We start from the raw sequence: 27,791 nt of genomic DNA, 5'->3' as shown, positions 1-27,791 counted from the left end.
AATTTATCTCAGACGTGTTAAATTTGGTATGTTTATTAACCGTCCTAGTAAAGATGTCAAGTAAATTGATATGAGTACACAGTCAAGTAGAAATACGGGTTTAAGATATAAATCAGAGTGTACTGGATGGTATCTTAGTCATAAGACTAGACAAAATCCCCAAAAGAGTAAGTACAGACAAAAAAAAAAAAGAACTGAGACCTGGGGCACTCCAAAGTTTAGAGGTTGGAGAGATGTGAAAGATCCAACAAAAGAGATGAAGAATTTGCCAGAAATGCAGCAGGGGGGAAGAAAATTAGGTAATGTACTTTCTGAAAGCCAAATAAGAAAATGTTTCAAAAAAGAGAGGCATCAAACATTTTAAGTTTTATTTGTTTTTTTTTTTTTGCGGTACGCGGGCCTCTCACTGTTGTGGCCTCTCCCGTTGCGGAGCACAGGCTCCGGACGCGCAGGCTCAGCGGCCATGGCTCACGGGTCCAGCTGCTCCGCCGCATGTGGGATCCTCCCGGACCGGGGCAGGAACCCGCATCCCCTGCATCGGCAGGTGGGCTCTCAACCATTGCGCCACCAGGGAAGCCCCAAACATTTTAAGTTTTAATGCTGGGTGTAGTAGGATGAGGATGAGATCTGACCTGTCAATTTAATCATGGTAGAATGGTAAGAGTGAAAGCCTGATTAGCTTTCAAGTGGATTCAAGAGAGCATGGAAAGAGAATAACTACAATATTAAGATTAGACAACTCCTTCAAGGAATTTTGCAGGAGGAGGACAGAAATGGGATTGTAGAGAGGGGAAAGTAAATTCAAAAGAAGATATTTTAAATATGGAAAAATTAACAGCATGCTTGCTGGCCTGTAGGAAAGCTATAGTGGAGATCCACACCCAACCCCCACCCACAAAAAAAGCAATAAAGAAAAAGGGAGAACTGTTAAAAGCAATATCTTTGCAAAAAAGAGGATGGAATGCAGGGCACAAATGGAGAAACTGGACTTTGTAATTAACATTTGCAGTTTTATTCATAGTAATACAAAATCTAAATTGGCACAGATGCAGCCGAGTGAGCTGACATGTATCAGGAGCACATGGAAGCTGACTGTTTCTATTTCCTCAGTTTAAAAAAAAAAAAAAGGAAACAGAGTTATCATCTGATAGGAAAGATTGGGAAGAGGTTAGGAAGGTTTGATGGAAGAGAATATTTGAAAACAGTCATCTAGGAGACTAGGAGAGTAAATGGACCTGTGGACACACTATATGACTACCTGGCAGCATTACAGGCTTACTAGAGGTTAATAACCATTCTGCAGTTATCTTCTGGGCTAGACAGATAAGCTATTATTACTCCCTTTTCTAAATCACTTATAAGAGTAGAGCAGGGAAAAAAATTATACTCCTCTGAGCACCGATTCCTAGGAATTGATTTTTTTTTTTCCTTCTCAGGGAACTATCCATTTAATCTTACTTTCTGATTTGTCTGCCTTGGTCATTTTAAAATAAAGCATATGTTTTTTATCAAACTATTATATTTCGAAGAAACAAACTATCTAATATGGCAGTCACAAAGTAAGACTGACAATGAATGAATTTGCTGTTCAAAAGAAAAGATATATTTGTTTCCAAGCGAAATTTAGCAAAGGTAATGATGCTATATGGTAACAAGGAAAAGGGCTGAATGGTTGAGGCACGAAGAATGGATCATATGCTATACATCATCTTATATCCGGTGCTTAGTGAAGTACCTGATAATCAGCACTCAAGAAACATGTTGAATAAAGGAATGAGTAGGCGAATACATAATGAAACCTAAAGACAGAATGACAAAATATAAAGACTGATTAAAAAGACTGAAAGTAGGAGAGGAAGACATAAAAGACTGGGTTCACTGAAAGATGCAAGTCAGTGGTAAGAATCCAAAATGATATTCTTTTAAGAGTTTCTTCTTGAAAAATACTTAATATTGCTCCCACATCTCTGAATTAGGTCACACGAGAAAAACATACGGCAAAATTTTAAAAGCGTATTAAAAAGACAAATATTAAAAACTTTAAAAAATCCCTCACATTCTCTTTCCCTAACCTAGGTACACAGAAAACAAATAGAAATTTGTCTCTATGCAATTGTGAGATACATAGTGTATATCTTAAACACTGGATAGAAATAAAAACATGTATCAATTGATGGCCTCTATTGATTGATTTAAGGCAAGTAAACACCAGGAAAAGTAAGTGGCTTATGAAGCCTCACATAGAAGAAAAATTTCTTATTTTTCAACAACCACTCTGTGGAATCTAACCTACATGAAATGAATTATATACGTTATTTCTTTCCAATGCAAGTTTGATAGTACAAGGAGATCATGTTGATATTAAGATTTAACTTCTCAAATTAATGGTTTAAAATCTTCATATTTCATCTTAGAATTCTCAAGTCTAAAAACCGCTTGAATTTTTATTGCTCTTATGATAAAGCCTAAATACCTGAACTTGAGGTACCCTGGTCTTACGGCTGAACTTGGCTTACCTGCCTAAGACTTATCTCTGGTCACTCTTGTCCTCACAGTCCAAATCTCATACATCCTTGAACTACTCACGTTTCTTAATATAATTTGCTCCTTTTAGTCTCACTGCTGTTTCCTCTGTCAAAAACGCTCTTCTAATACCCAGAAAACACCTACTTCACATCTCACTTTAAACTCAGTGCTCTTTGGAAGAGCATCTGCTTATGTGCTACCCTAGCAGGCTACACATTTTTCTATATATTTAGTTCCTATCACACGGTACTACCATACAATTGTCTAATTACTTGAATGTATTCCCTAAAAGGTCATAAATATCAGAATTTTTATTTTATTATATTTATATAACATTTATATTTTAAGTCCTGAGCACACAGGACTTACGTATGGCACACAGATATTAAGAAATATTAATCTGTGGAATAAAGTTCTACGTATCGAGAATTAATTCATCGAAAATCACTAATTCCCTTTTTTAAAGCAAAAAAAAGGTTCTGATAAGAACTATTCAGCATCATACAAATATTCATTTAGTAAGGAACATGTGAAATCATGAAAACTTACAAAGAAACAGACATATATGGATTCAGGTATATAAGCTGAATGAAAAATAGTATTAATCTCCCTTCATAATACTTTATCTTTTTTCAAATTATAACAAAAATAAAAAGCAGTAAAACATGGCACTTGATGGTAAATGTTTTACCTTGTTTTAGATCAGCATTTCTCGTAACACCGTCTGACAAATAGCAGTTTGGTAAAGGGTATGATGAAAACATTGGCCAAGGATATGGATCATCACCCTAAAAAAGAAGACAGATGACTTTAGGAAGTAGTTTAATATTAAATTTTAAGACTTTCTGAAATATCACTTAAATTGGCTTTTGTTTCATAAATTCCAGAGTTGTAGCATAACTAAGCAAAAGCTATCTGACATTATAATTCAACACTCTAATGGATACTAACTAAAATGAAATATAGAAACAACATTAAATAAGTACTAAAGACAAATATAATAACTTGTTGTAGCAACTAGACTGCTCACAAAACTGTTTCTCTTATGCTGTCAATCATTTCTAGCTCACCATTCCTGGAGTGAAGTACTTAATATAACAACAAACAACAGTAAAAATAACCAAAAAACCCTTCAAGAGAAAACCAAACTCTATGGATACTGATGAAACGAGAGGTACTCAATATAGCCAATGAAACACAATAAGAATTAGCCATCTAATAAAAATCAGGTATCATGAAGGGGAAAGATATTAAAAGTGAAAAAATTTTAATATGTGTTCAAAGACACACAAGGAGAATGACAAGTTTTTAATAAAAGAATATCCTACTCTGCAACACAAACTACCACTCAAGACACCTTGCCTTGAAGAATGCTCTTTTCATTAGAAAGTGTTTACTTGCATCCTAAAGTTTTTCTAGTAACAAAAGTTCAATTCTGTGATGTGGATATTCAGAAGTTGTTTATTGTCACTTGAGCTGGCTACCTTGCTTCAAAATGTCAGAAAAACATTCCCCCCTCCTCTTTACCCCACTTACCTTCTCTAGTATCCTTGGAGGTAAAATTCGTTCCATTGGCCCACCAATAAGATTTATTCTAACAAGAACATGATTTCTCTCCACTGATAAGCTATCAATTATAAAATCTCTGAAAAATAATTATATCAATTGTTACTGCCTTAATTGAATATGATTTTATTTTAAGATCATGTCAGTGGAATGTAGAAGAAAAAAGCAATACAATTTCTGTAAAAGAGTCTGAAAAATAAATTCACTTTTTATCTTACAGCTTTCTTAGCTACAGAGCAAAGAATTGGAGATATAATTCATATAATGAGATGAATGAGATTAAGAATATTTCCTTGATAAATGTCACATGTTATATAAAGAAATGGGATTAAGATGTGCATTATTTCCACACCAACTCTATCACATTTTAAAATTTATTCATTTTATTTATTTTTGGCTGTGTTGGGTCTTTGTTGCTGTGCGCAGGCTTTCTCTCTAGTTGTAGAGAGCCGGGGCTACTCTGCCTTGCGTGGGCTTCTCATTGCCGTGGCTTCTCTTGTTGTGGAGCATAGGCTCTAGGCGTGCAGGCTTCAGTAGTTGTGGCACGCAGGTTCACTAGTTGTGGCACACGGGCTTAGTTGCTCCGTGGCATGTGGGATCTTTCCAGACCAGGGTTCGAACCCGTATCTCCTACATTGGCAGGCAGATTCTTAACCACTGCGCCACCAGGGAAACCACATTCTTAGTCAAAGTTCCCTTAAGTGCTAGACCCAGTGACTTAATTCAAATTCTTCACTTTGTATCCTCCACACTTCCTGCAGCTGTTAATACTATCCTTCTATATCAAACCTAGAGTATTCAGTAATGTGGCCTGGTATTCTGTACTATTTTTCCAAGGTCTAGCTAGAGTGGAGGCACACTTTTTTAAAATTACAGACACAAAAACAATGCCAGCTATTGAATGTGTGTTCCAGATATGTCAACCGAATCAAGGTAATGGTAAGTATGACATATTAATAGAAAAAAGTTTTCAAGATATTACCATAACCTCGTTTTGCAATAATCAGAATTTATAACTATGAGCTAACATAATTAAGAGAATGAAGTAAAAATTGCCTCTATAAGGGACACAAAAATCAAACGTTTTGTTTAATGGGTCATCTTTCACATGAGTCTGAATTTAAAGCTGATACAACTTAATAAAGTTAGGACTTAACTAAAAAACAAAAAACTAAACAGAAACTTAGAAAGTAGTACTCTGTAAGCTGTCTCCAAGAACATTGTCTACAATCTTTTTAACTGTGACATTTATGCTTTATTGCTTTTTACTCTTATTTAAATCTACTGAATTCAGATAATGGAAAAACATTAAATAAACTGTACAGAAAATTACTGCCTCAACAGAACATCTGTAAAGAAAGCTGTTATTGTCTCTTAATTATTTTATTATTATTATTATTTTTTACCTGTGACTGTCAGAGGTCTCTAAGGTATTTTCTTCTTGAGCATTTAGTAACATTTCAGATACTTGATACTGAGCCTCCAATAGGAGAAGAGTGTCTAGATCACAGCATACCACACTTAATAACCTAAATAAAAAGGAACAATAAAAGTAGATTTTCAAAAATATATCCTAAAAGTTTAGAAACTTTCTTGGTGTCTCAAACCAAGAGACATGGAAATTAAAATTTTGTAAGAAAAATCAGGTAGTTATTTCAGATATATTTTTAATCATTTTGAATAATTGACCTCAAAAATTTTTCTAATTGAAATATCATTTAAAGACCATGGGTTATTTCTAATCTAGTTTAAGAATTTATCTAAATCTAGGAATAATAACTTTTATTCTCAACTGATACTTAATTTAAAAGTTAATTAGGGAACATTAGCAAATCTATAAAAACTACAAATTGCCACCACTTTTTACGCAATTAAATACAGAAGGAATGACAGAATCATCTTGCTACCAATCCAGGAAATATTTATTAGGTGAAATGTCAATGGCTAACTTTATAATTGTCAGATAAAGCTGAGAACACCAAAACACAATGATCTATCTTAACATTACTAAAAGTAGAAATCATGTGGCTCCTATTGTGATGCAAGAGGATGTACAGTCAGTGCACCATCTACAAAATATTCTTGCCAAAAAAATGGAACCTGAAACTAACCAATCCTAGATATCTCATTATCAGTTTATACTGATACAAGGCTCAGAGAAATATGTAAAAAGACACCACAAGAGGGAAACAGTCAACACAAAACCCAGAATTTGGAGAATACTACACATTATATATTTCTTCTGGGGAAAAAATGGTTCATAAAAAAAGAGGGGATAAAGGAAGTTATAAATTAAAAGAAAAATAAAATGAATGTGAAGATTTTGTTTTGATCACGATTCAACCAAAACCTGTGAAAATGCATCTTGAGTCACACAGGAACTATCTCCAAGGTATGTTAAGTAAAAAAGAAGAGGCACAAGACGTGCATAGTGGTAGCATTTGAACCAAAATGGAGAAACATTTGAATACATATTTAAGTACATATTTGTTTCTACGTAGAATCCCTCTCTAAAGACAAAAAAGAAACTGGTAAGAGTTGTTAGCTGGGTGGGGTGGGGGGGTGGTTGGAATCTGACAGACTGAAGGGAAGGAATATACTTCTCACAGTATATCTTTTACAGTTTCTGAATTTTGGTGCAATCACATGTTTTATCTAGTCAATAGCATCCATAAATAGAAAAATGTTTGGTGGATGCATTTAACAGTCAAAAATGGCAATTCAATATCACTCCCCAGAACCTGGCTAAAATAACCAAATGTATCCAAAACTAAGGGAAAATCTACTATCAATTTAGTGAAATGTTCCATACTTAGCTTATAAAAGTAAGAACATTTGTGCTAGATAAAATGAAAAGAATACTTAGACTTCTAGTTTAAAGATGGTAGTGTAAGTTGGTATTTCCCTTTTCTCAGCCTAGAAATAACCCCATGGATTGAGAAGGAAGGAAAAGATCATAAAAATGTTTAGCCACAAAATGAGCTGAAAGACAGTCAAGGGCAATCAAAATTGGGCAAAGACCACTATGGGAAGGAAAGAAACTGAGAAAGGATGTTATGACTGCCCATGAAAAACAACAGAATTAATTTCTCAAAAAAATTCATAAAAACAAAACTTTCAGAAATGAGGAGTATACTCAGATGAAACTCTCTGTTTACGATAGTGGAAACAGGATACACGAGACAGAGGCAGGAAGATCCCTGGTCCTATTATGGTTCGTAGTAATAGAAGAAACAAGGTAGAACATGGAGTCACAGACAAATCAATTATTAGTAATTGGTTACAGGTTATAGAGACAATTATTAATAATTAAAACTGACTACATGTATAGTGAGATTGGCAGGGACAACACAAAAACATACACAGACCGAAAACTCAGGCCCACAGAAAAAGTTCAACTAACTGGGAACATGACCATAACTTCTCTTCAACACGAGCCTCCTGTAAACAGCTGATGATGAAAGAACTCACACTCCTCCAAAAACAAATACCACAGGACGCATACAAAGGTGCTCCAAGAAAAAGGAGGAAATAACAGGATGAGCAGATGGCAAATACAAACACACAGGGCAGCCATTATACACTCCAAAACTATGACCAAGTAATTGTCCGTGAATTCTTTAAGTTATATAAATGTATCAAATCAACAGGCTGTATAACTTACAGAATATTATATTGCAATTATCTCTCAACTGAAAAGTTTAATAAAGCAGTAGTCTCCAATAAGCTCTTTGCACAAAGTAGAGCTGTATAAGCACAGGGAAGAAACAGCAAAACAACCAGAAAAGATAAAACATGAACTGGCAGAGCTAAGGAAAGAAGCAGAAGAACAAAAGTGTCACAGAAATTAATGCACAATTAGAAATAGCAAAAAAGAACAGATGCTGCTAAAAGCACAATAAATGATACAGGGAACAGAATGAGAGTGTGAAAAACATAATGAAAATAAAGATCTCACTGTTGTGGCCTCTCCCGTTGCGGAGCACAGGCTCCGGACGAGCAAGCTCCGGACGAGCAGGCTCAGCGGCCATGGCTCACGGGCCCAGCCACTCCGCAGCATGTGGGATCCTCCTGGACCAGGGCACGAACCCATGTCCCCTACATCGGCAGGCAGACCCTCAACCACTGCGCCACCAGGGAAGCCCTAAACTACTGATTTCTTGAAGAGAAAACAGAAATAACCTAACAGGATACATCTTTAGAGATACTAGTCAAATTCCACGAGAAAAGCAACCATGACAGCATGCCCAGGGTAAACTGAACCAAAAGAGTCAACACTGAGACAGAGCTATTAGACTTAGAGAAAGAACCGCTGGGGTATACAGGGAAAAAGATAAGTCACTAACAGAGTTGGGGTTGGGGGGAAGGGAATCAAGCTGTTCTCAGATATACCCACAGCAACATTCAATACCAGCAGGACAATGAAGCAATACTGGGAGGAGGTCTAACACCAGATAGTAACACGCATTACAAAGCTGTGAAAAATTTAAAAGTGTAGTAATGGCATGAATAAACAAAAGAAAATGCAAACAGATGCAAATATATAGAGGAATTTAAAATATGTCAAAGGCAGATAGAATTTCCTGGTGGACGGAATATGTGGAGCAAAAAGAAGAAAGATACCAAGGATGACTTCAGATGTTTTGTTAGAAAGATAAGAAGGATCAAGTTGTCACCAACTAGGTAATAAGGCTTTAAGTTATAAAGGTTTAGGGAGGACCTAGTAACCTTTCTACTTTCTTTAGGTTACTAAATCAGTGAACAGGTAATGAAAATAACCTCAACATCCTCTAGTTTATGATTTGAAAAGAGGAGTCTATAGACTCTAGATGGACAATTAGACGATCCAAGGTGAATTAGAGTAGCTCTGAAAGCAGATCCATGCCTGGACTGAATTCTCATTAGAGAATGAATAAATAGAAACTTTAACAAATGATGTAAGACTTTTAAAATCCTACAAATACTAGGAATAATGTAAGGTTAGCAAGTTTGATCCAGCAGTAAATTAAAAGAATAGCATACTGTGATCAAGCACTGTTCATTCCAGGAAGAAAAGGATAGTTTAATATTGAAACATCTCCTGATATAATTCATGACATCTATATGTAATAGAAAATATATAATCATCTGACCAGATGCTTGAAAGCTACTTAATCTAAGATTCAACATCCACTCTCTACTCCCTGTCCTCCAAAAAATAGCATTCCCATAAGGTCATGAAAACAGCAAAACTGTCCATTATTTAGCATTGTTTTAGAAGTTTAAGCCAATGCAAAAAAGATAAGAAAAAGAGGAATGCTATCTGAAAGGAAATAATGATGTTCATTATCAGAAGATGATAAAACTGTTTATTTGGAAACTACCCTTCCCCATGACATAAAATTCAATCTACTTGATTTTAAGAAATATTGGTTGAATACCTACTAAGTGCCTATTACTGTTTTAAGTGCCAAGGATACCTCACTGAACACACATGCACAAAAATCCCAGTCTTTATGGAATGCTAAATACTAGAGGAGGGGGACAGTGAACGACAACAACAAAAACACAGCATGGATACAACTAAAGCAGGGGAGTGAATAAGGAGCTGTAATAAGAGAGCAGTGGGGATAGATCACTGTATGCAATTTCAAATAAGGTAGTTAGGAAAGACCTCAGCAAGAAGGTGACACCTGAGTAAAGACCTAAAAGAAATGAAGAAACAAGCCATGGAGCTATCTGAGGGATAAACGTTCCAAGGCAGAGCAAACAGCTTGAGCAAGGGACTGAAGGTTGAGAGCATGACTGGCATGTTTGAAGAACAGTATGCCATTCTCGCTGGAGTCTCTCTACTCTGCTGGCTTTGAAGAAGCAAGCAGCCATACTGGAGAAACCCATGTGGCAAGGAACTACAGGTAGCCTCTAAGAATTGAGGGCAGACTTCAATTAACAAAGCTGCGAGGGCTCTAGCCTCTAAGCAGCAAGAAAACATGACCCTCAGTCCTAAAACCATAAGGAACTACATCCTGCCAAAAATCTGTGAGTTTGGAAACAGATACTTTCCTGATTGAGCTTCAAAAGAGATCACAGCCCCATCTGACACCTTGATTGTAGCCTTGTAAGACTATGAACAAGGAACCAAGCAGAGAGAACCAAGTAGAGAGAAACTAAGGTAAGTGTGTGATGTTTTAAGCCACAAAGTTTGTGGTAAGAGTTCAACAAAATGGCTCCACTAACAACCTAAAAGCATTTAAAGGAGAATAGTTAAATGAATTAATAATTGGTTTATCTATACAGTCTCAGACATTTATCTCAGATATGGTGCTTACCATGTCCTAAATTTATGTGACATATTTAGGCTCACAATAACTCCAAGGAAGGTAGAGTTACTGTCTCCATTTCACATACAAAGAAATGGAGGCATAGAGAGGTTACGAATCTTGTCTAAAATCACTTTGATGATGTGGTTCCAGAGTCCATGCTCTTAAACCACTGGGTGATATTGCCACATACTGTAGTATATACTGGGGAACATAAGGTTACAAATATTAAATTAACAAAAGATATATAAGACCTATGAAAAAAACCCCAATGTCCTAATGAGAGTAATTAGAGAATACTTAAATAAAATGGAGATATATACAATGTTTACAGATTGTAAAACTCAGTATAAAGATGTCAGTTCACTCACTATTTATCTGTAGATTCAATCCAAGGATAATTAAAATCCCAGTGGGCTGGTTTGGGTGACAAGATGATTCTAAAATTTGTATGGAAAAAAAAGGACTAAAAGTAGCCACGATATTTTTGGAAAAGAACCAAGTGGGAACAATCACCCTATCAATTATTGTAACGTATTATAAAGCTATAGTAATTAACAGAATCTAATATTTGTACAAGGATGAACAAAATCCAACTGAATAGAATAGGAAGTTCAAAAACATACCTTTGAATATTTAGATACCTTTTCTGTAACACACAAAAAAATTATGTATATATATGCACACAGAGATACGTAGCTAATGTTCCACGTGTAGTTGTTTATAATAGCCAAAACTAGCGAACTATAAGTATCTCAAACGTCTGCTAGTAGCATAATATATAAGCAAAACACAGTATACTCATGCTATGGAATATCATATAGCAATAAATATTGACCTTAGAAACATAATGCTACATATAAAAGGTCAGATGTCACAGAGTATACAGTCTATGCTACCACTAAAATAAAGCCCAAAAAGCAACAAAATTAAGTGTATTTTTTTGGAAATACATAACTAAGTAGTAAAAATATAAAATAAAGTAGTAAATACCATAAAAGTCAGAATAGTGGTTACCCATTAGGGAGATGGGAGGCAGTCATGATCAACAAATGCATAGTACTAGTAAGTTCTCTTTGTTTACTTGACTGGGATTTTATGTAGACATTTATTTTAAAACACTTTGCTAAATTTATGTTTATATTTTATGCAGGATTTATATTTTTAATATTTCATAAAAAACTTGTGTCATGCTTGGGTGGATAATGGGAAAAAGTATAGCATTATATCTATAAGAAATATAAACATGTGTGCAATAAATGAACAAATCGAAAACACCAATAAAACAATGCATACTTTAATAATTATGCATAAAAGCCTTGATAACGAGTGCCATTTACTACTCAATCATCTAATCATCTAATAAACAGATCTTAATGTTTCATTAATTATATCAGCATATGTGTATAAGCTAGCAGCTACAGTAAGCATGGAAGAAAAAGCCAGTTGAGTAAGACCATCTTTTTAGTCTAACCATGAGGCTAGGTTTACAAAGTGAATTGGAGTGTTGTGTGCAGATTATTTTATATCCATTAAGTTTTGAAAAGTGACCATAAAAACATGTCTCAAAACTTACATATTATTAGGCTTACAAGTAACAAATTGTGAAGTTTAAGTTTTGTTGGCCCCAACCCAAATTTCCCGAAGTTAAGAAAAAAATCTGCTGCTTATTTCAAACATAAAGTTAGTTATATCAAGAAGTATTCCAAAGAAAATCAACAATTATCCAAGATGAATCCAAATTCATTACTGGATAAGTGCTTTAATGGTATATTTTCAGTTTTTTATGGACAGATAAAGTATTAAAAATAAAGTTAATGTAAAGATATCAACAGTAAGTTTCACAGAAGAAATTTCAAAGTGTTTGTGAATATGTATGTGTATCTCTCTCTCAGAACACAGTTAGAATTAGATGGAGTCTACCTACCCCAGGCACAAACCCCCTCAGGTTGTTAGGTGTTATAGGTTACTTTTATCAAAATAAGTTTCTGTACACCAAAAGACAGACAGTAATCACAGACCTTAGCTGTTCATTCTCTATTTCATACAATCCTAAGCAATGTGCAAATATTACAGACACTATCATAGCCTTATGGTTCCCAAGAACCCAAACAGTCTAGCACTCAGGGATATGGTGTTGTTTGAAGGTGGTGAAGACATAAGAGTTTGTCTGCCTACCGCAAAGCTTTTGGAGGCATGACATGACTATTTAAAGTGGGGAAGGATCCAGGCCCCTGTAGTAACTCCATGAAAGAATTTGTATACCTGTGGTGATATTCAATCAGATCTGCTGCCTGGGCTTCCCTGGTGGCGCAGTGGATGAGAGTCACCTGCTGATGCAGGGGACGTGGGTTCGTGCCCCGGTCCGGGAAGATCCCACATGCCGCGGAGCAGCTGGGCCCGTGAGCCATGGCCACTGAGCCTGCGCATCCGGAGCCTGTGCTCCGCAACGGGAGAGGCCACAACAGTGAGAGGCCTGCGTACCGCAAAAAAAAAAAAAAAAAAAAAAAAATCTACTGCCTTATTTGAGTCAGGTTTACTGATAACATCTAATAACAGCTTTCTCGTCTCACCTCAGGCACTGAAGGCTAAGTCCCTATATCTTTATTAGACACTTTCTGCTGCACTGCTCAGCCTGCACATGTTTCCTGCCTTAGTGTATCTGTTAATTATATGTAACAAAAGACATAATCAGGATGAAGTCTCCTTAGGAGAGTAAATTAACAAAGCCTCTAACTGAGAAGATACTACTAATTTGGCCAATGTGAATACCAGGAGCGGTCTGCTTTCACCCAACATGGACAGTAATACATCTTTCATTTTAACAAAATTTAGTCCAGGGCAGCCTTGATTGTCCTATCATCCCTCAGGTCGTCATGAAAAACTACTCTACCGATGATATGTTAACTGGGCCTAGGTGAAAAAGAAGTATCTGGCATTCTACATGTTTCAGTTAAAAAAAAAAAAAAAAAAAAAAAAAAAAAAATAGGTGTGCCAGACAGTGAGAGATCCAAAAAACTGGGACATTTCATTGGCATCTCAGTGAAGTTTCTGAGTTCTAGTGCCCTAGAATGTCAAGAAATCACATGTAATATACATGATGTATTATTAAATCTTATACTATTTACCACCAGGAAGTGACATAATGCACGATTTTAGCCTCTGTGAGTTTTAGAAGCAACACCTACAATATTTGGGTATGCTTCTCTGATTTATATCACGTAACCCCTAACTATCAACTTTATGTGACCTAGAGGCTAGAATAAGATCTGAGGCAGGCTCCAAATCTAGAAACTCTATCACTTGAGCCTTTAATCCAGCAGATTCAATGTTCAAACTTAATGGCTGATTAGATACTATACGGAGCTTCTAGCAAGGGGCAATACAAGATACACACATGGTCTCCTAACATTTTGGAGCAAATCCATGTTCTCTTTGTTAAATAAATATTCCTGTTTTTTGATCCTTATTTGATAAACAATGTCTAGCCCCTGCCACCATGTCTACTTTGCTCATAAGCCCAGCTGAGTAAGCACTAGGGTAGCTGAGGAAAGAGGCTGAGCCAAACAAAAGGGATTATTTTACCTCCTTTGCAGAAGGAGAGATCAGAGCATTGACATGAGTCAAAAATACTCCCTCAATCTGAGTGTATTCTCAGAGGATCATCTATATACCTCTTCCACCAATCTTCTTAAACCAATCCTCCAAGCGCTTAGAATAATACCTGACACACAGTAAGCACTGCTATATTTGACATTATTACTATTATGCTTTTGCAGAAAAAGTCTTGAGATATACTACTGGTAGATACATAGGGGAAAACTAAGCAGATGGAAAAATAATGCCTTATTAATGCTAAGAAAAACAAATTTGGAGAGGAGAGGAAATTGAATGATAATATATCTCTTGAACTGACAGATAATAACATTTAATCTTTTTCAACACAATACCCCTTCCCTTAGCTGCACTTGTCTCTGATTCACGATTTCCAGAAGGTAAACCTCCAATGTTCTGCCGAAGTTGGGAAGAACAGTAACCTAGGCTGAGTGGGTAGGAATTGAGAGAATGTGAGGGCATATCTAAATCTTATATTTGAACTAATCCTATTATTGAAAATCTTAGACTTTCACACCTAATCCTCTATTTTCATCTCCATTTTCAGTGGTGTCTCTAATTCCTAGTGTTTCTAGAATACTGTGATAAAAAGTTGCTTCTGGGCATTCCCTGCCAATTTACTTTTAGCTTTGCTGACCTACTAAATCAGTTACAATTTACCCATTTGTTTTGTAGCTCCTGACATTATATTGTGGATACCTCCATCCCACAATCCTTTCTGAAAAAGTTATCTCCATCAAAACATGTGAGTAGGGGCTTCCGTGGTGGCACAGTGGTTGAGAGTCCGCCTGCCAATGCAGGGGTCACGGGTTCGTGCCCCGGTTCAGGAAGCCTGTGCTCCGCAATGGGAGAGGCCACAGCAGTGAGAGGCCCGCGTACCGCAAAAAAAAAAAAAAAAAAAAAAAAGGGAGTAAACCAAGAAATAGGAAATTAAATCCCAGGTAAAAGAGAATCCAACTTAGAAGAGAGAAGAAGCAATTCCCAGGATGACGGTGAAGGGAAATCCCAGGAAGGCTGATATATAAGGCTAAAAGATCCTCCAGTACAAACACAGGTGATATAAGAACAAAAGATAAAATATTACCTGATGTCCTTTAGTTTATTATTCACAAATATGAACAGGACATGGTCCCTGCCTTCAAGAATGTAAAAACCTTGAGACTATAAAATATAATTGGACAGAATGGTTATAAGGCCCTTGACATTTATGTTGCAAAACAGCAGTCCCCAACCTTTTTGGCACCAGGGACTGGTTTCGTGGAAGACAATAGGTGTGCCAGAGAGTGAGAGTCCATTTCTCTATGGACTGGGGTGTGGGGGGGATGGTTTCAGGATGATTCAAGCGCATTACATTTGCTGTGCACTTTATTTCTCTTATTACATTGTAATATATAATGAAATAATTATACAACTCACCACACTGCAGAATCAGTGGGAGCCAAGAGCTTTTTTTCACTTGCCACTCACTGATAGGGTTTTGATATGAGTCTGCAAGCAATTGATTTATTATGGTCTCTGTGCAGTCAAACCTCTCTGCTAATGATAATCTGTATTTGCAGCCGCTCCCCAGCACTAGCATCACCGCCTCAGATCGCCTCAGGCATTAGAGTCTCATAAGGAGCACGCAACCTAGATCCCTCACATGCACAGTTCACAGTACAGTTTGAGCTCCCGTAAGAATCTAATGCTGCCGCTGATCTGACAGGAGGCAGAGCTCAGGCGGTAATACGAGCGATGGGGAGCAGCTGTAAATACAGATGAAGTTTGGCTCGCTCACTGCTCATCTCCTGCTGTGCGGTCCGGTTCCTAACAGGCCACAGACCGGTACCAGGGGTTGGGGACGCCTGTTGTAAAACAATGCAATGTATGGGTCAGGCATTATATTCTCTGGAACCAGACCATCTGGGTCCAAATACCAGCTTCATTAATTACTAGGTGTGTCATCTTAAAAGGCTTAACTTCTGTGGCTCATCTGAGTCATTTAAAAAAATGAAGCTAATTAGAGTACCTATTTGATAGGGTGGTTCTAAAATTAAGAGATTTAAATGTGAAACTAATACCAGTACCTGGGACATAATGAGCACTATACAAGTGTTATGCAGCAGCAGACGTATTTTTTTTTTTTTAGGACAGTCTGGAAATACATTAGTAGATACACAGAAAATGAAGTAAATGGGAAAAAGCCACGCAATTGTTAACTTCAGAAAAAATAAAGTAGGAAAAAGGAAATAGTCATAGCATACTACTTGGCCCATAAATGAATAATATTTATATAGACACAATAATGTAAACTTTCAATAGTGATTTAATCAAGATTGTTATGAAACTATAGAGCAGGGAGAGAGGGAGAGCAGAGGAAACCTAAGTCCTAAGACTCGAAATTCTTTAAGACAGGAGATCAGGAACTTCTCTGGTGGTCCAGTGGCTAAGACTCCACATTCCCAAGGCAGGGGGCCCAGGTTTGATTCCTGGTCAGGGAACAAGATCCCACATGTCATAACTAAGAGTTCACATGCCGCAACTAAAGAGCCCGCATGCTGCGACAAAGATCCCACATGCTTCAACAAAGATCCAAGTGTTGCAACTAAGACCCAACGCAGCCAAATAAAAATTTTAAAAGTATTCAAAAAAGAGAACAAATCTAAATTTCAAAAATCAAGACATAGTATATAAGCATGTTATTTTAAAAAAAACAAATAACTCAGATACAGAGAACTGGTGATTGCCAAGGGCGGCGGGGGGCGGGGGGGTGCGCAAAATGGGTGAAGAGTGTATTCCATATTTGAAAGCTGCTAAGACAGTAGATCTTAAAAGTTCTCATCACAAGAAAAAAAAGATTCCTGTAACTATGTATGATGATGATCTTAACTAGACTTTTGTGGTGACCGTTTCACAATACATACAAGTATCAACTCATTATGTTACACATCTGAAATTAATACGTCATGTTAATTATAGCTCAAATTATCGAGGACAAAAACCTCACTGTGCCTTAATTAGTGCCCTTGAAAGACAGGTGTTCAAGAAAATAATTTGCACGCAGCATATAATAAATGTACAACTTTCTTTAAAAAAGGTTCCAGGCAACTGTTTTTAATCAACAGATTTAGCAAATGAATGTTAAACAAATAACCAAAAAGTACTTGGCAATGTGGCGGACATGAAAGTAAAAGAAAATGATACTCCCTTGGGAAGTTTAAGTTTTAGTCAGAGACAGAAATAAAATTAAGAATGTGTGAATGACAAAAAAGGCAAAGGACATTCAGGAAAATTATCAGAGTGTTCTTATAATAAGTCATGAAGAAAGTAATTCATGAAGCAGGCTTTTCCTTGAAGGATGATCCAAATTTGTACAAAGACAGCAAAAGTGAAGACAATATTCAAGACAAACAGGTATAGAGGCAATAATAAACACTGTGCTTGAGGGAGATAAGTCTAACTTACTCAGAGCATTAGTTCAGGCTGAGTAAGGTGGAAAATACTATACACAGGAAAGGTGGAGATATTCTGGAGCTCCTTGAAAGGCCCATAATAGAGTCTGGAATTGCCAGTTATTTAAAATGGGAAGATGGAGAGCTTTATAAAGATGCTATTCTCGGGCTTCCCTGGTGGCACAGTGGTTGAGAGTCCACCTGCCGATGCAGGGGACACAGGTTCGTGCCCCGGTCCGGGAAGATCCCACATGCCGCGGAGCGGCTAGGCCCGTGAGCCACAACTACTGAGCCTGTGCGTCCGGAGCCTGTGCTCTGCAACAGGAGAGGCCACAACAGTGAGAGGTCCGCGTACCTCAAAAAAAAGATGCTATTCTCTTCTGCATTAATTACCTCACATTTTTCATTATCTTAAAATCCAATTCCTCACTAGGTAGCCAAGTTAAAGGGAATGAGAACCACATCACATTTACACATTATTACATCTCCCACATGTAGCACAGAGCATACTGTCTAAAAGTGAATTATAATGCTCAAACCACTTGAAGTGTTTTATATAATCTTTGTTCTTAAGCTCTAGGAAATGCTGGGGAAATAATTACCTCTGGAGTGAAAAAACAGCTATTTGAAATTCAGCAATTCCTTCTGTTTCACTAGGGTTTCTTTTCCTTTTCTATAAAATTCATTTAGGATTTAAAATAGAAACCATATTATGATTCCATTTTTATAAAGTATTTCCATATAGCTATTCTTCTGTCTGTATATGCATATAAGACATCTAGAATGATTTTCCTCAGTGTTAATAATATCACTTTCAGAGTTAGGAGGAATTTCATTTAATTTATTATATTTAATTTCCTGCATTGGTTAATTTCTTTATAATAAAGACAAATTATTGTTTGAAACACAAAGAAAGAAAGTTAAGATGACTCAATATTGAACAACTAAATAGATAGTTGGGCCACTTAATAAGATGGAAATGAAAGATTTGTTTTGTTTTTGTGGGAGAAGACTCAACAGTTCAATTTTAGACAAGTTTGTGATATCTGAGAAATGTATGAATTGAGATATCAGGATGCAGTCATATATATGAGTCTGGTAGCTCAGAATGATAGTTTAGATCGGGGATATAAATTGGGGCATCCGTTGGCATACAGATGATACTTAAAGGCAAAGGAATAAGTGGATGAACTAGGGGTAGCGTGTAAAGAAAAAAAGTGGACCCAGGACCAAGTCCTGAGTATTCGAACATTCAGAGGTTGCTTAGAGAATGAAAAGGAGGAGAAACTGCAGCCATAGGAGTATGTGGTATCACAGAAGCTAAAAGAACTTTCACATAGAAATGGCCCATTATGTCAAATGTTACTTACAGTAAGATGAGAATCAAGAGAAGAATCCACTAGATTCATCAGCATAAAAGTTATAAGTGACCTTGAGATGAGTAGGATGTGCAGTTCTGACAGAACTGTAAAGTCAGTGTCAAATCTAAGGGGGCTGAGGAGGAAGCAGAGGTGAGCAAGTAGGGACAGTTCGTATAGATACATTTTGCTGCAAGAGGCAGAGAAATAGGACAGTGACTGCAGAGAGATGTGATGTCAAGGAGTTTCTCCGTGCGTGTGTTTTGTTTCATTTCATTGTAAAATGGGACATGTGAAGGCATGTCTGCACACTGATACCAGTAGTAGAAAAGGACAGGTTGGAAGTGGAAACAAAGAGGATAGGAGGGCTAATCAAAGGAGCAAGCTTCTTGTATATTAGTCATTTACAATATAAGATTTGTAAGAAGATCTTGGCAAATAAAAATTCAGAAACTTAAATAGAATGTGATGCTGTTGAATGTGAAAATCCACATTTCCTTAAGCCCCAAATTAGCCTCATCTAAGAGCTGCGGTAAACCTAAAGAAATTGTATCAAACTTACCATCATGCTAGTCTAGATTTCTGAAGCAAGGGGAAAAAAAATAAAGTGAATGGAACAAAGCAATGCTAAATGTAGAAATCAAACACATTAATGAGATGACTTACTGGGAGGGAACGGTACAATTAAAAACAAAAAACTGTGGGAGTGAAAGAAAATGATACAGGCAAAAATCTGAAATACATAGAAACATGAGATTTATATAATACTAAGCTATGATTTAAATTATCACCACTGGACCTCAGTTACCAATGCTAGACTGAAACAGTAGACAAATGAAAGTAAACTTTCATAGACAAATGAAAGTTTCATTTAAAAAATGAAAGTAAACTTTCATAGAAAAGTGAAAGTTTCATTTAAAAAATGAAAGTTAACTTGAGATGCATAACTTAAAAATACAACTGAGTATTATAAGAATGGACTTCAAAATACCATGAAATTTCTTGTCAAAGAAAAATTTGTTAAAAGACACATAAAATTAAAATACAAACTTTTCCTCAAAAAGTGGTTTTGCCATTTTCTTTGTCTGAATGCTGATATTGTAAACAGCACATTTCTTGGCAGATGTGGAAGACTACTGAGATACTGAAAAAATGAAGTCAATTTATTTCCTAAGTAAAACTCAAAAACCGTATACTGCAAGTAGACAGATATAAAGAAACGAAGTACTGCTACTTTATATCTATTACTAACATTTTTATAGTGCTTGCTATGTGCCAAGCACTGCTATAAGCCCTTCTAATTTTTCATATTTAAGTCTCATGGTAACTCTGTGAGGAAAAGTATATAGTTATCCTCCATTTTACAGATGGGTAACTGAGATCTCACTTCACAAAACTAGTAAACAGTAGGTAGACTGATTCCAGAGTCCACGTTGCTGACCACTATATTGCACGGCTATTATAGGTATCTACAATGGGATGGCAAATTTTCTAGTTTCCATTTAGACTTTATGAGAAAGCATACACTATGCAAATTAATATATTTTATTCCCAGGAGCATTTTACTTCTTGGATTGCTTTTTACATGACTTAAAATCCTACTGCTAAATATTTTGCCAGAAGAACACCAGAAGAAAATATTACTCTATAAAAGAAAGAAAACATACAGAAAAAAAAATTTACTCAACATATTAATAACAAGAGACCAAAATCTATGTTCTATAATTAGAAAACTCAGAAACATACTTGCTATGCAAAAGGAGATTCTACTGATAGGTTTTCCCCAGAATTCCTCATCACTTTTTGCTATATGATTATCTGATGCTATTCACAGAAAGTTAAAATTTAATGTGAAAGTACATTTTGAGATAAAGAGCATACCACCACAAAGAACTATAATAGCTGCAGCTTTTTTTCCTACCTTCTTTGAACTATAAATCCAAAAATGAAACTCAGCTATTAATGAATGTAAAAAAAAAAGGCTTAAGACTTATAATATACACTACCATTAGAGAAATCTAATTTTAGAAAAGTAATTGCTTTATTTCTTAGGTAGAACATTCTCACTGACTCCCTCCCCCTCATACTTTTAAAAGTTACTTTGCTAGTAGAAAGGAAATCATGAACCTATGAAAGTGAAAATTTTCTTTAATTCAGCTGCTTTTAAATGTTAAGGAATATAAATTCAACCAGAAAATATTTAAACCTTGGGTTAAAGAGTATGATTAACATTGAGGAGCAACATTTGGGCAAGATAAATCATCCATTTTTAGGCCTCTTTCAAGACTACATTATGACAGGAGTCCAATCCAACACCAATCCAGGGAAGCCCCAGTTGACTCCTGAGTAAACTGAATAGTCCACAGGATGCCTCTAATGAATCGAGCAAAAGTGAAATACACTGTGATAATACAGAACCTAAATGTGGCAAAGGCCATAATGTAAAAATCTAGTGACTATAATTTACTTTGTAATATTACAGAAAGACAAATTACATTTAAACATGCTTTAAAAATTAGCTTATTTTAAATACTTTTTTAAAGTATATAGAACATATCCTTAACTGTTTTTGCAATAAGAAAACATCAAGTGAAATTCAGCATCTTACCTTAGACCAAAGATGTGTGATTGTTCATAGTTGAATAAAGAACGAATCTTGGCTTCAGAATTCAAAATTATAAGTCTGTCAATAATATCCTGTAAAAGAGACTTAGACTGTTCTTGGCTGAAACCATTTAAAGAAAATCAAATCAACAAATATTTATTTAGATTTGTGGTTCTCAAACTCGGCTTTCCATTTGAATGTAGGGAGCTGTTTAAAAAAAACTTTTTAAAATTAAGCCTAAATCTCACCCCTAGAGATTCTGAATTAATTGGTCTGGGTGTGGTATGAGCATCAAGACGTGTAAACATTCCTGAAATGAATCAAATGTTTACCCAAAGCTGCTTATTGCAGCCAGTTAAATACTGTTTAAACTGCTAAAAATGTAAACTACCTTGAAAAATAAATATGAACTCTAAAAATGTGAAGCATGAACAGTGGATTTAAATAGTTTTATCTAGGAATTATTTGAGATTTTGTTAATAGACATTCTCTGCTCATGTAAAGCAGTGGTTTCCAACCCTGAGCAAACACTGCAATCACCTAGAGAACTTAAAAAGTAAATATAGGGCCTCCCTGGCAGCACAGTAGTTAAGAATCTGCCTGCCAATGCAGGGGACACGGGTTCGAGCCCTGGTCCGGGAAGATCCCACATGTCACGAAGCAACAAAGCCCGTGCACCACAACTACCGAGCCTGTGCTCTAGAGCCCGTGAGCCACAACTACTGAGCCCGTGTGCCACAACTACTGAGCCTGCTCTCTAGAGCCCGCGAGCCACATCTGAGCCTGCATGCAACAACTACTGAAGCCCACGCGCCTAGAGCCCATGCTCCACAACAAGAGAAGCCACCACAATGAGAAGCCCGGGCACCGCAACGAAGAGTAGCCCCCGCTCGCTGCAACTAGAGAAAGCCCATGCACAGCAAAGACCCAACACAGCCAAAAAAAAAGTAAGTGTAATAGCTGCCCAAGCTCTATCCCAAAGCAATTAAGTCACTATCCCTGGGGTATGATTCTGGCATTAACATCCTTGTAAAAGCTTCCCACAGTTGTTGCAATGGGTAACCATGCTTAAAAATCACTGATGCAAGTACAGAGAGAACCTGATGCCTAGGTGCCATCAATTGTTGCAAGCACTGACAATTTAAGCCTATCACAAAATTTTGAGCATCCTCTAAAAGCCTTTCTTTCTATAAGACCTGGCTTTTGTGCATATCTTTGGGTTCAGGCCTAAGAAATTTATTCATAGCAAATACTTGTCTCTCTCATTGATCATTTTCCTGATCAAGAAACTTGTTACTTTCCACGAGTTTAAATTCAAGATATTTCTGTAACCAACAGGGCAAAAGAAGAATGGTTATGCTAGGGAATAAAGTCACATAATATTTCCTGAGGTCTATGTAGATGATAGTACAAACATATCAAATATGTAAGAGGCCAGGAAATAAGACTGTAAGGAGGAGGAAATAATGGATCTAAAAATCACATCTGAAAAATACTAAATAAGACACAGTAAAAACTGGATTTTGTATGAACTTACCAACTGAAAGTTTACATGGAACACTTAGGGAATGCATTCACCATTCTACAAACATCTTGTAAAATGTGTAAATAATATTAGCACAAAGAGTTTACAATCAGCAAATATTAAATAAACTGCCTAACAATGAAGAATGAAAAGATTGCTATCTTAAACAATCTGCCCTTGTTGGCTGCTACTTAGCTGGACACTCATTTCAAAACAGTACATGACACCTTGTGACTCCAAAGTTCTAGTTCTGAATCTAAGTACTAGATACTGTAAGAATACAAGGTAGAGAATGTATTACCAACAAGCTAATAGCAGCTATCTATCAATGATAATGCATTTTCAGAGAACAAATGTTACAGTAAATAAATTCTTCTTCAAAGAGGATTACACTGATGGATCACCACTTAGGGAAATAAACACCCGGGAAGCCCACCTTATGGAGAAATTCAGTTTGTAAGCACTACAATGTGTGTCAATAAGGCAATCAGTTTCCTAAATTAAGCAACAGCTTCTGAGAAATAAGTTAGTGCAAGTAAGGCTTGGGACTCAAAAAGGAGTCTGAAACCTGTGCTTTTTTAAAAGCATATTGTCTAGCTTGGGAATATGTTCAGTAATCTAGTAAGCCAGAATGAAACCACGACTGGAAAAACAAAGAGGAATATGCATTCTCTATAAATCAATATATGTTTGAGTGCCTATTCCGTTTACAATTGTCCCAATGGCTGGGTTTGTGCTATCTGATCCCTTTTACTTAAGAAAGGGCCAAGTGAAGAGTGAGGAATATGTCAACCATAATGCCAATACTCCTATACCTGCACTATTAGGAGTGGTTTGTGATTGGTTAGTCCATAAACATCCATGAACAAAACTCAGTCTATTAAGGTCCTCCCTTGGGATTTTTCAAAGTGGGGAGTGTCTTAGTCCATTCTGGATGCTGTGATAGAATAGCATAGACTGAGTGGTTTATATATAACAGAAAGTTTATTCCTCACAGTTCTGGAGGCTGGTTAGTCCAACATCAAGTTGCCAGAGATTTTGTGTCTGATGACGACCTACTTTCTAGTTCACAGTCAGTCATCTTTTTGCTGTGTCCTCAGAGGGCAGAAGGGGTGAGAGGTTTCTCTAGGGTTTTTAATAAGGCACTAGTCACCCCATAAAGACCTTACCTCCAAATATTATCACACTGGGAATGAGGTTTCAGCATATGAATCTGCGGGGTATACAAACATTCAGTCTATAGACAGGAGGTAGAGGAAAATGCCACTCTGCTGGTGTAGTGAGTTGAACGGTGACTCCCTCTAAAAAAAAAGATATGTCTATGTTCTAAATCCCCAGAACCTATGATTGTTACCCTATTTGGAAAAAGGGTCTTTGCATAGGTAATGAAATTAAGGATCTTGAGAATAAGATCATCCTGTATTAGGCAAGTGGGCCCTAAATCTATTGACAAGTGTTCTTATAAGAGAAAGACAAAGGGAGATTTAAGAAAGAAAAGGAGACGGCCATGTGAAGATGGAGGCAGAAATTGGAGGGATGCAGTAACAAGCTATGAAATGTCTGAAACCACCAGAAATGAGAAGAGGCAAGGAAGGATTCTCCCCTGGAAACTTTGGAGGGAATGTGGTCCTGTTGACGCCTTGATTTCAGACTTCTGGCCTCCAGAACTGAGAGAGGATAAATTTGTTGTTTTAAGCCACCCACTTTGTGGTAATTTGTTATGGTGGCCCTAGGAAACTAATACAAGGGGAGATGGTGAACGTGTCAGTATGGAATGACAGGTAGTCCCTCCCATGTGTTCTTCTATAGAGGACACCATCTGCAGAAGAACATATTAATAATAGTTACAGCAAACAATTATATAGCACTTATCTGCCAGTCAGTGATTTAAACTTTTATATTTAATTGAGTTCAATTCACTTAATTCTTACAACAACTCTGAGACAGTAACAGTATTGCCCTCTTTTTAACAGAGGAGAAAATGGGTCAAACTTGTCCAAGGTCACACAGCTTGTAAGAGACAGAACCAGGAATCTAATCCAGGCAGTCTGGCTTCAGAATACAAACTCTTAACCACTATACTATGTATATGCCTTTCAATAAAGTCAAAACGGAGAGCAATAAAAAGAAAGGGAGTGGGGAAAGCAAGAGAGACAGATGTCGACCTGACTGAATTCAAAGTTCTATTTCCACTTGTCCCTGATTTTATTGCAAGATGGTAAGTCAATTCCTTTTTTGCCTAAACTAATTCAAATTGAGTTTCTCCAATAACTAAAGGGGTCCAACCTAATATACAATGTATATAAATAGAAAAGAAATAGAAAAGCAATTGAAAAATATATCTGTCAGAGGAAAAGAATATTTTGTGTCATTCATCTTTAACATACACAAGTACAAGTTGGAAGTTGTTCCAGGGCTTAGAATTTTGGTAGATATTCAATAGGAAACCATGAAGAGTGAAGGCCAAATATTCTTAAAGTACAAAGAATTTCTTAAAATTGAGAAACATAACACAAATAGAAAAAAAGCAAAAATAAGTTGAAAGACCACTATAAGAAGAAGAAACGTCAATGGACATTAAACACATGAAAAGATATTCTGCTCATAATGAGAAAAATATAAATTAACACTTCTTTCCTGTCAGACAAATATCTAAACCACCGACCACATTATCTGCTATGAGCCTGTCAGGAAACAAGCACTGTAATATCTTATTGATGGGAATGCAGAAGAATTATTCCCTGTGGTTGGAAACCTAGCAATACATACCAAAATTACATATGAATTTACCCTTCAATGCAGGGATCCCACTTATAGAAATCCAGCCCAAAAGTCAGTAGTAGGCAGAATTCTAAGATGGCCCCAAGATTCTCAGCCCTTAAACACTAATGTATCAATAGGTAGTGCTATGAAGAGATTTTGCAGATGTAATTAAAGCCCTTAATTAGTTGATTTTAAGAGGAGATTATCAGGGTGGCTCTGATCTCATCACATGAGACACTTAAAAGCAGAGTTTTCTCTGACTGGTCACAGAAGAGGAAGTCAGAGAGATTCAAAGCATGAGTGAAGTTCTTCAATGCTGACATGGAGGGAACAATCCGACAAAGCCCTGAAAGCAGCCCCCGGCTTACAGCCAGCAGATCAGGCACTTCAATCCCACAACTATAAGAAACTGACTTCTGCCAATAACAAGAACGAATTTGTTTTCGTGGATTTTTCCCCAGAGCCTCCAGACAAGCACTCAGCCTGGCCAACATTTTGATTTCAGTCTTTTTAATACTCTGAGCAGAAAACCCAGGTGCACAGTACTTGACTTCTGACCTATAATAAGTAGGTGTTTTAATTTGCTAAGTTGGTAGCAATTTGTTATGCAGCAATACAAAAAAAAAATTACAGACATACTGGTAAACACAAGATAAGCCAAGGCTATTAATTTTGGCATAATTGATAATAGTAAAAGACTGAAAGAAACCAAGGGTTCACCAATAGACAACTGGATAAATAAACTCTAGTACATCCACACAAGAGCACTATGTAACTGTAAAAAGGCATGAGTAAGAGCTCTACGTACCACTAAGGAGTAATCTCAAAGATAGAGGAGCAGGACTTCCTGGTGGTCCAGTGGTTGAGAATCCATCTTCCAATGCAAGGGATGAGGGTTCGATCCCTGGTCCTGGAAGGTCCCACGTGCCACGAAGCAACTAAGCCCGTGCACCACAACTACTGAGCCTGTGCTCTAGAGCTCGCAGTCCACAACTACTGAGCCCGAGCACCACAACTACTATTGCCACGAAGCAACTAAGCCCGTGCGCCACAACTACTGAGCCTGTGCTCTAGAGCTCACAGTCCACAACTCCTGAGCCCGAGCACCACAACTACTGAAGCCCACGTGCCTAAAGCCCATGCTCCACAACAAGAGAAGCCACCGCAATGAGAAGCCCGTGCATTGCAATGAAGAGTAGTCCCTGCTCACCGCAACTAGAGAAAGCCCGCATGCAGCAACAAAGACCCAACGCAGCCAAAAATAAATAAATTTATTTAAAAAAACTAAAAGATCAATCCTAACATAAGTGGAAAGATATTCCTGACTATGCACTGTAGAACATCCATGAAAACTTGAGAACAAACATCCAAGTGATTGTGCTAGATTAAATAATTCATTTGTACTTGTGTTCCATAACAGATTTCAATAAAGGTAATAATATTAGAAATATTTTTAAAAACCATTCACTGGATATCTACTATGTTCTATATGTAAATATGACTAAGATATCCTACTTGCTCTCAGGCCCTCACAGTATAGTAGGGAAGACAGGCGCATAAATGGCTAATTATAAAACTACTTAAGAAGTGCCAAGATACAGAAATTGAGACACAGATGTAGAGAACAAACGTATGGACACCAAGGGGGTAAAGCTGTGGGGGGGTGGGGGTGGTGGTGGGATGAATTGGGAGATTGGGATTGATGTGTATACACTGATGTGTATAAATTGATGACTAATAGGAACCTGCTGTATAAAAAAATAAATTTAAAAATTAAACAAGCAAAAAAAGAGAAGTGCCAAGATACAAGGATAAGATAAAATTGGAACTTGATGTGTATACACTGATGTGTATAAATTGATGACTAATAGGAACCTGCTGTATAAAAAATAAATTTAAAAATTAAACAAGCAAAAAAAGTGCCAAGATACAAGTAAGGATAAGATAAAATTGGAATACTTCAAGAATATAAAAGTTTAATGATAAAAATACCTATCTTTATATTTCATTCACATAAATCATAAAAAATTTCCCAAAGTAGAGAAAGTTTAAAAAAATAAAATGTTTAGGGTCAAAAGAATTAGAAGAATTCAAAATGTCAAA

General features: G+C 36.6%; 1 protein-coding gene across 1 annotated transcript in view; it reads right to left on the bottom strand.

The window, feature by feature from the left end:
• Positions 1-27,791, bottom strand: part of TBC1D32 (TBC1 domain family member 32) — a 176,008-nt gene that overhangs the window by 72,586 nt on the left and 75,631 nt on the right. Inside the window, exons 21-24 of the mRNA XM_024759058.1 lie at positions 21,404-21,492; positions 5,499-5,621; positions 4,063-4,171; positions 3,218-3,314 (exon numbers count right to left, since the gene is read on the bottom strand). Coding sequence (XP_024614826.1) covers positions 3,218-3,314; positions 4,063-4,171; positions 5,499-5,621; positions 21,404-21,492 — 418 coding nt within the window. The remainder of the gene's footprint in view (positions 1-3,217; positions 3,315-4,062; positions 4,172-5,498; positions 5,622-21,403; positions 21,493-27,791) is intronic.

The sequence above is a fragment of the Neophocaena asiaeorientalis genome, unplaced genomic scaffold, assembly GCF_003031525.2.
Source record: "Neophocaena asiaeorientalis asiaeorientalis breed wild unplaced genomic scaffold, Neophocaena_asiaeorientalis_V1.1 scaffold5, whole genome shotgun sequence".
In the NCBI taxonomy this organism is placed as follows: Eukaryota; Metazoa; Chordata; class Mammalia; order Artiodactyla; family Phocoenidae; genus Neophocaena; species Neophocaena asiaeorientalis.
The sequence above is the reverse complement of the archived record's forward strand: the minus strand, read 5'-3'. Positions and strand labels throughout refer to the sequence as shown.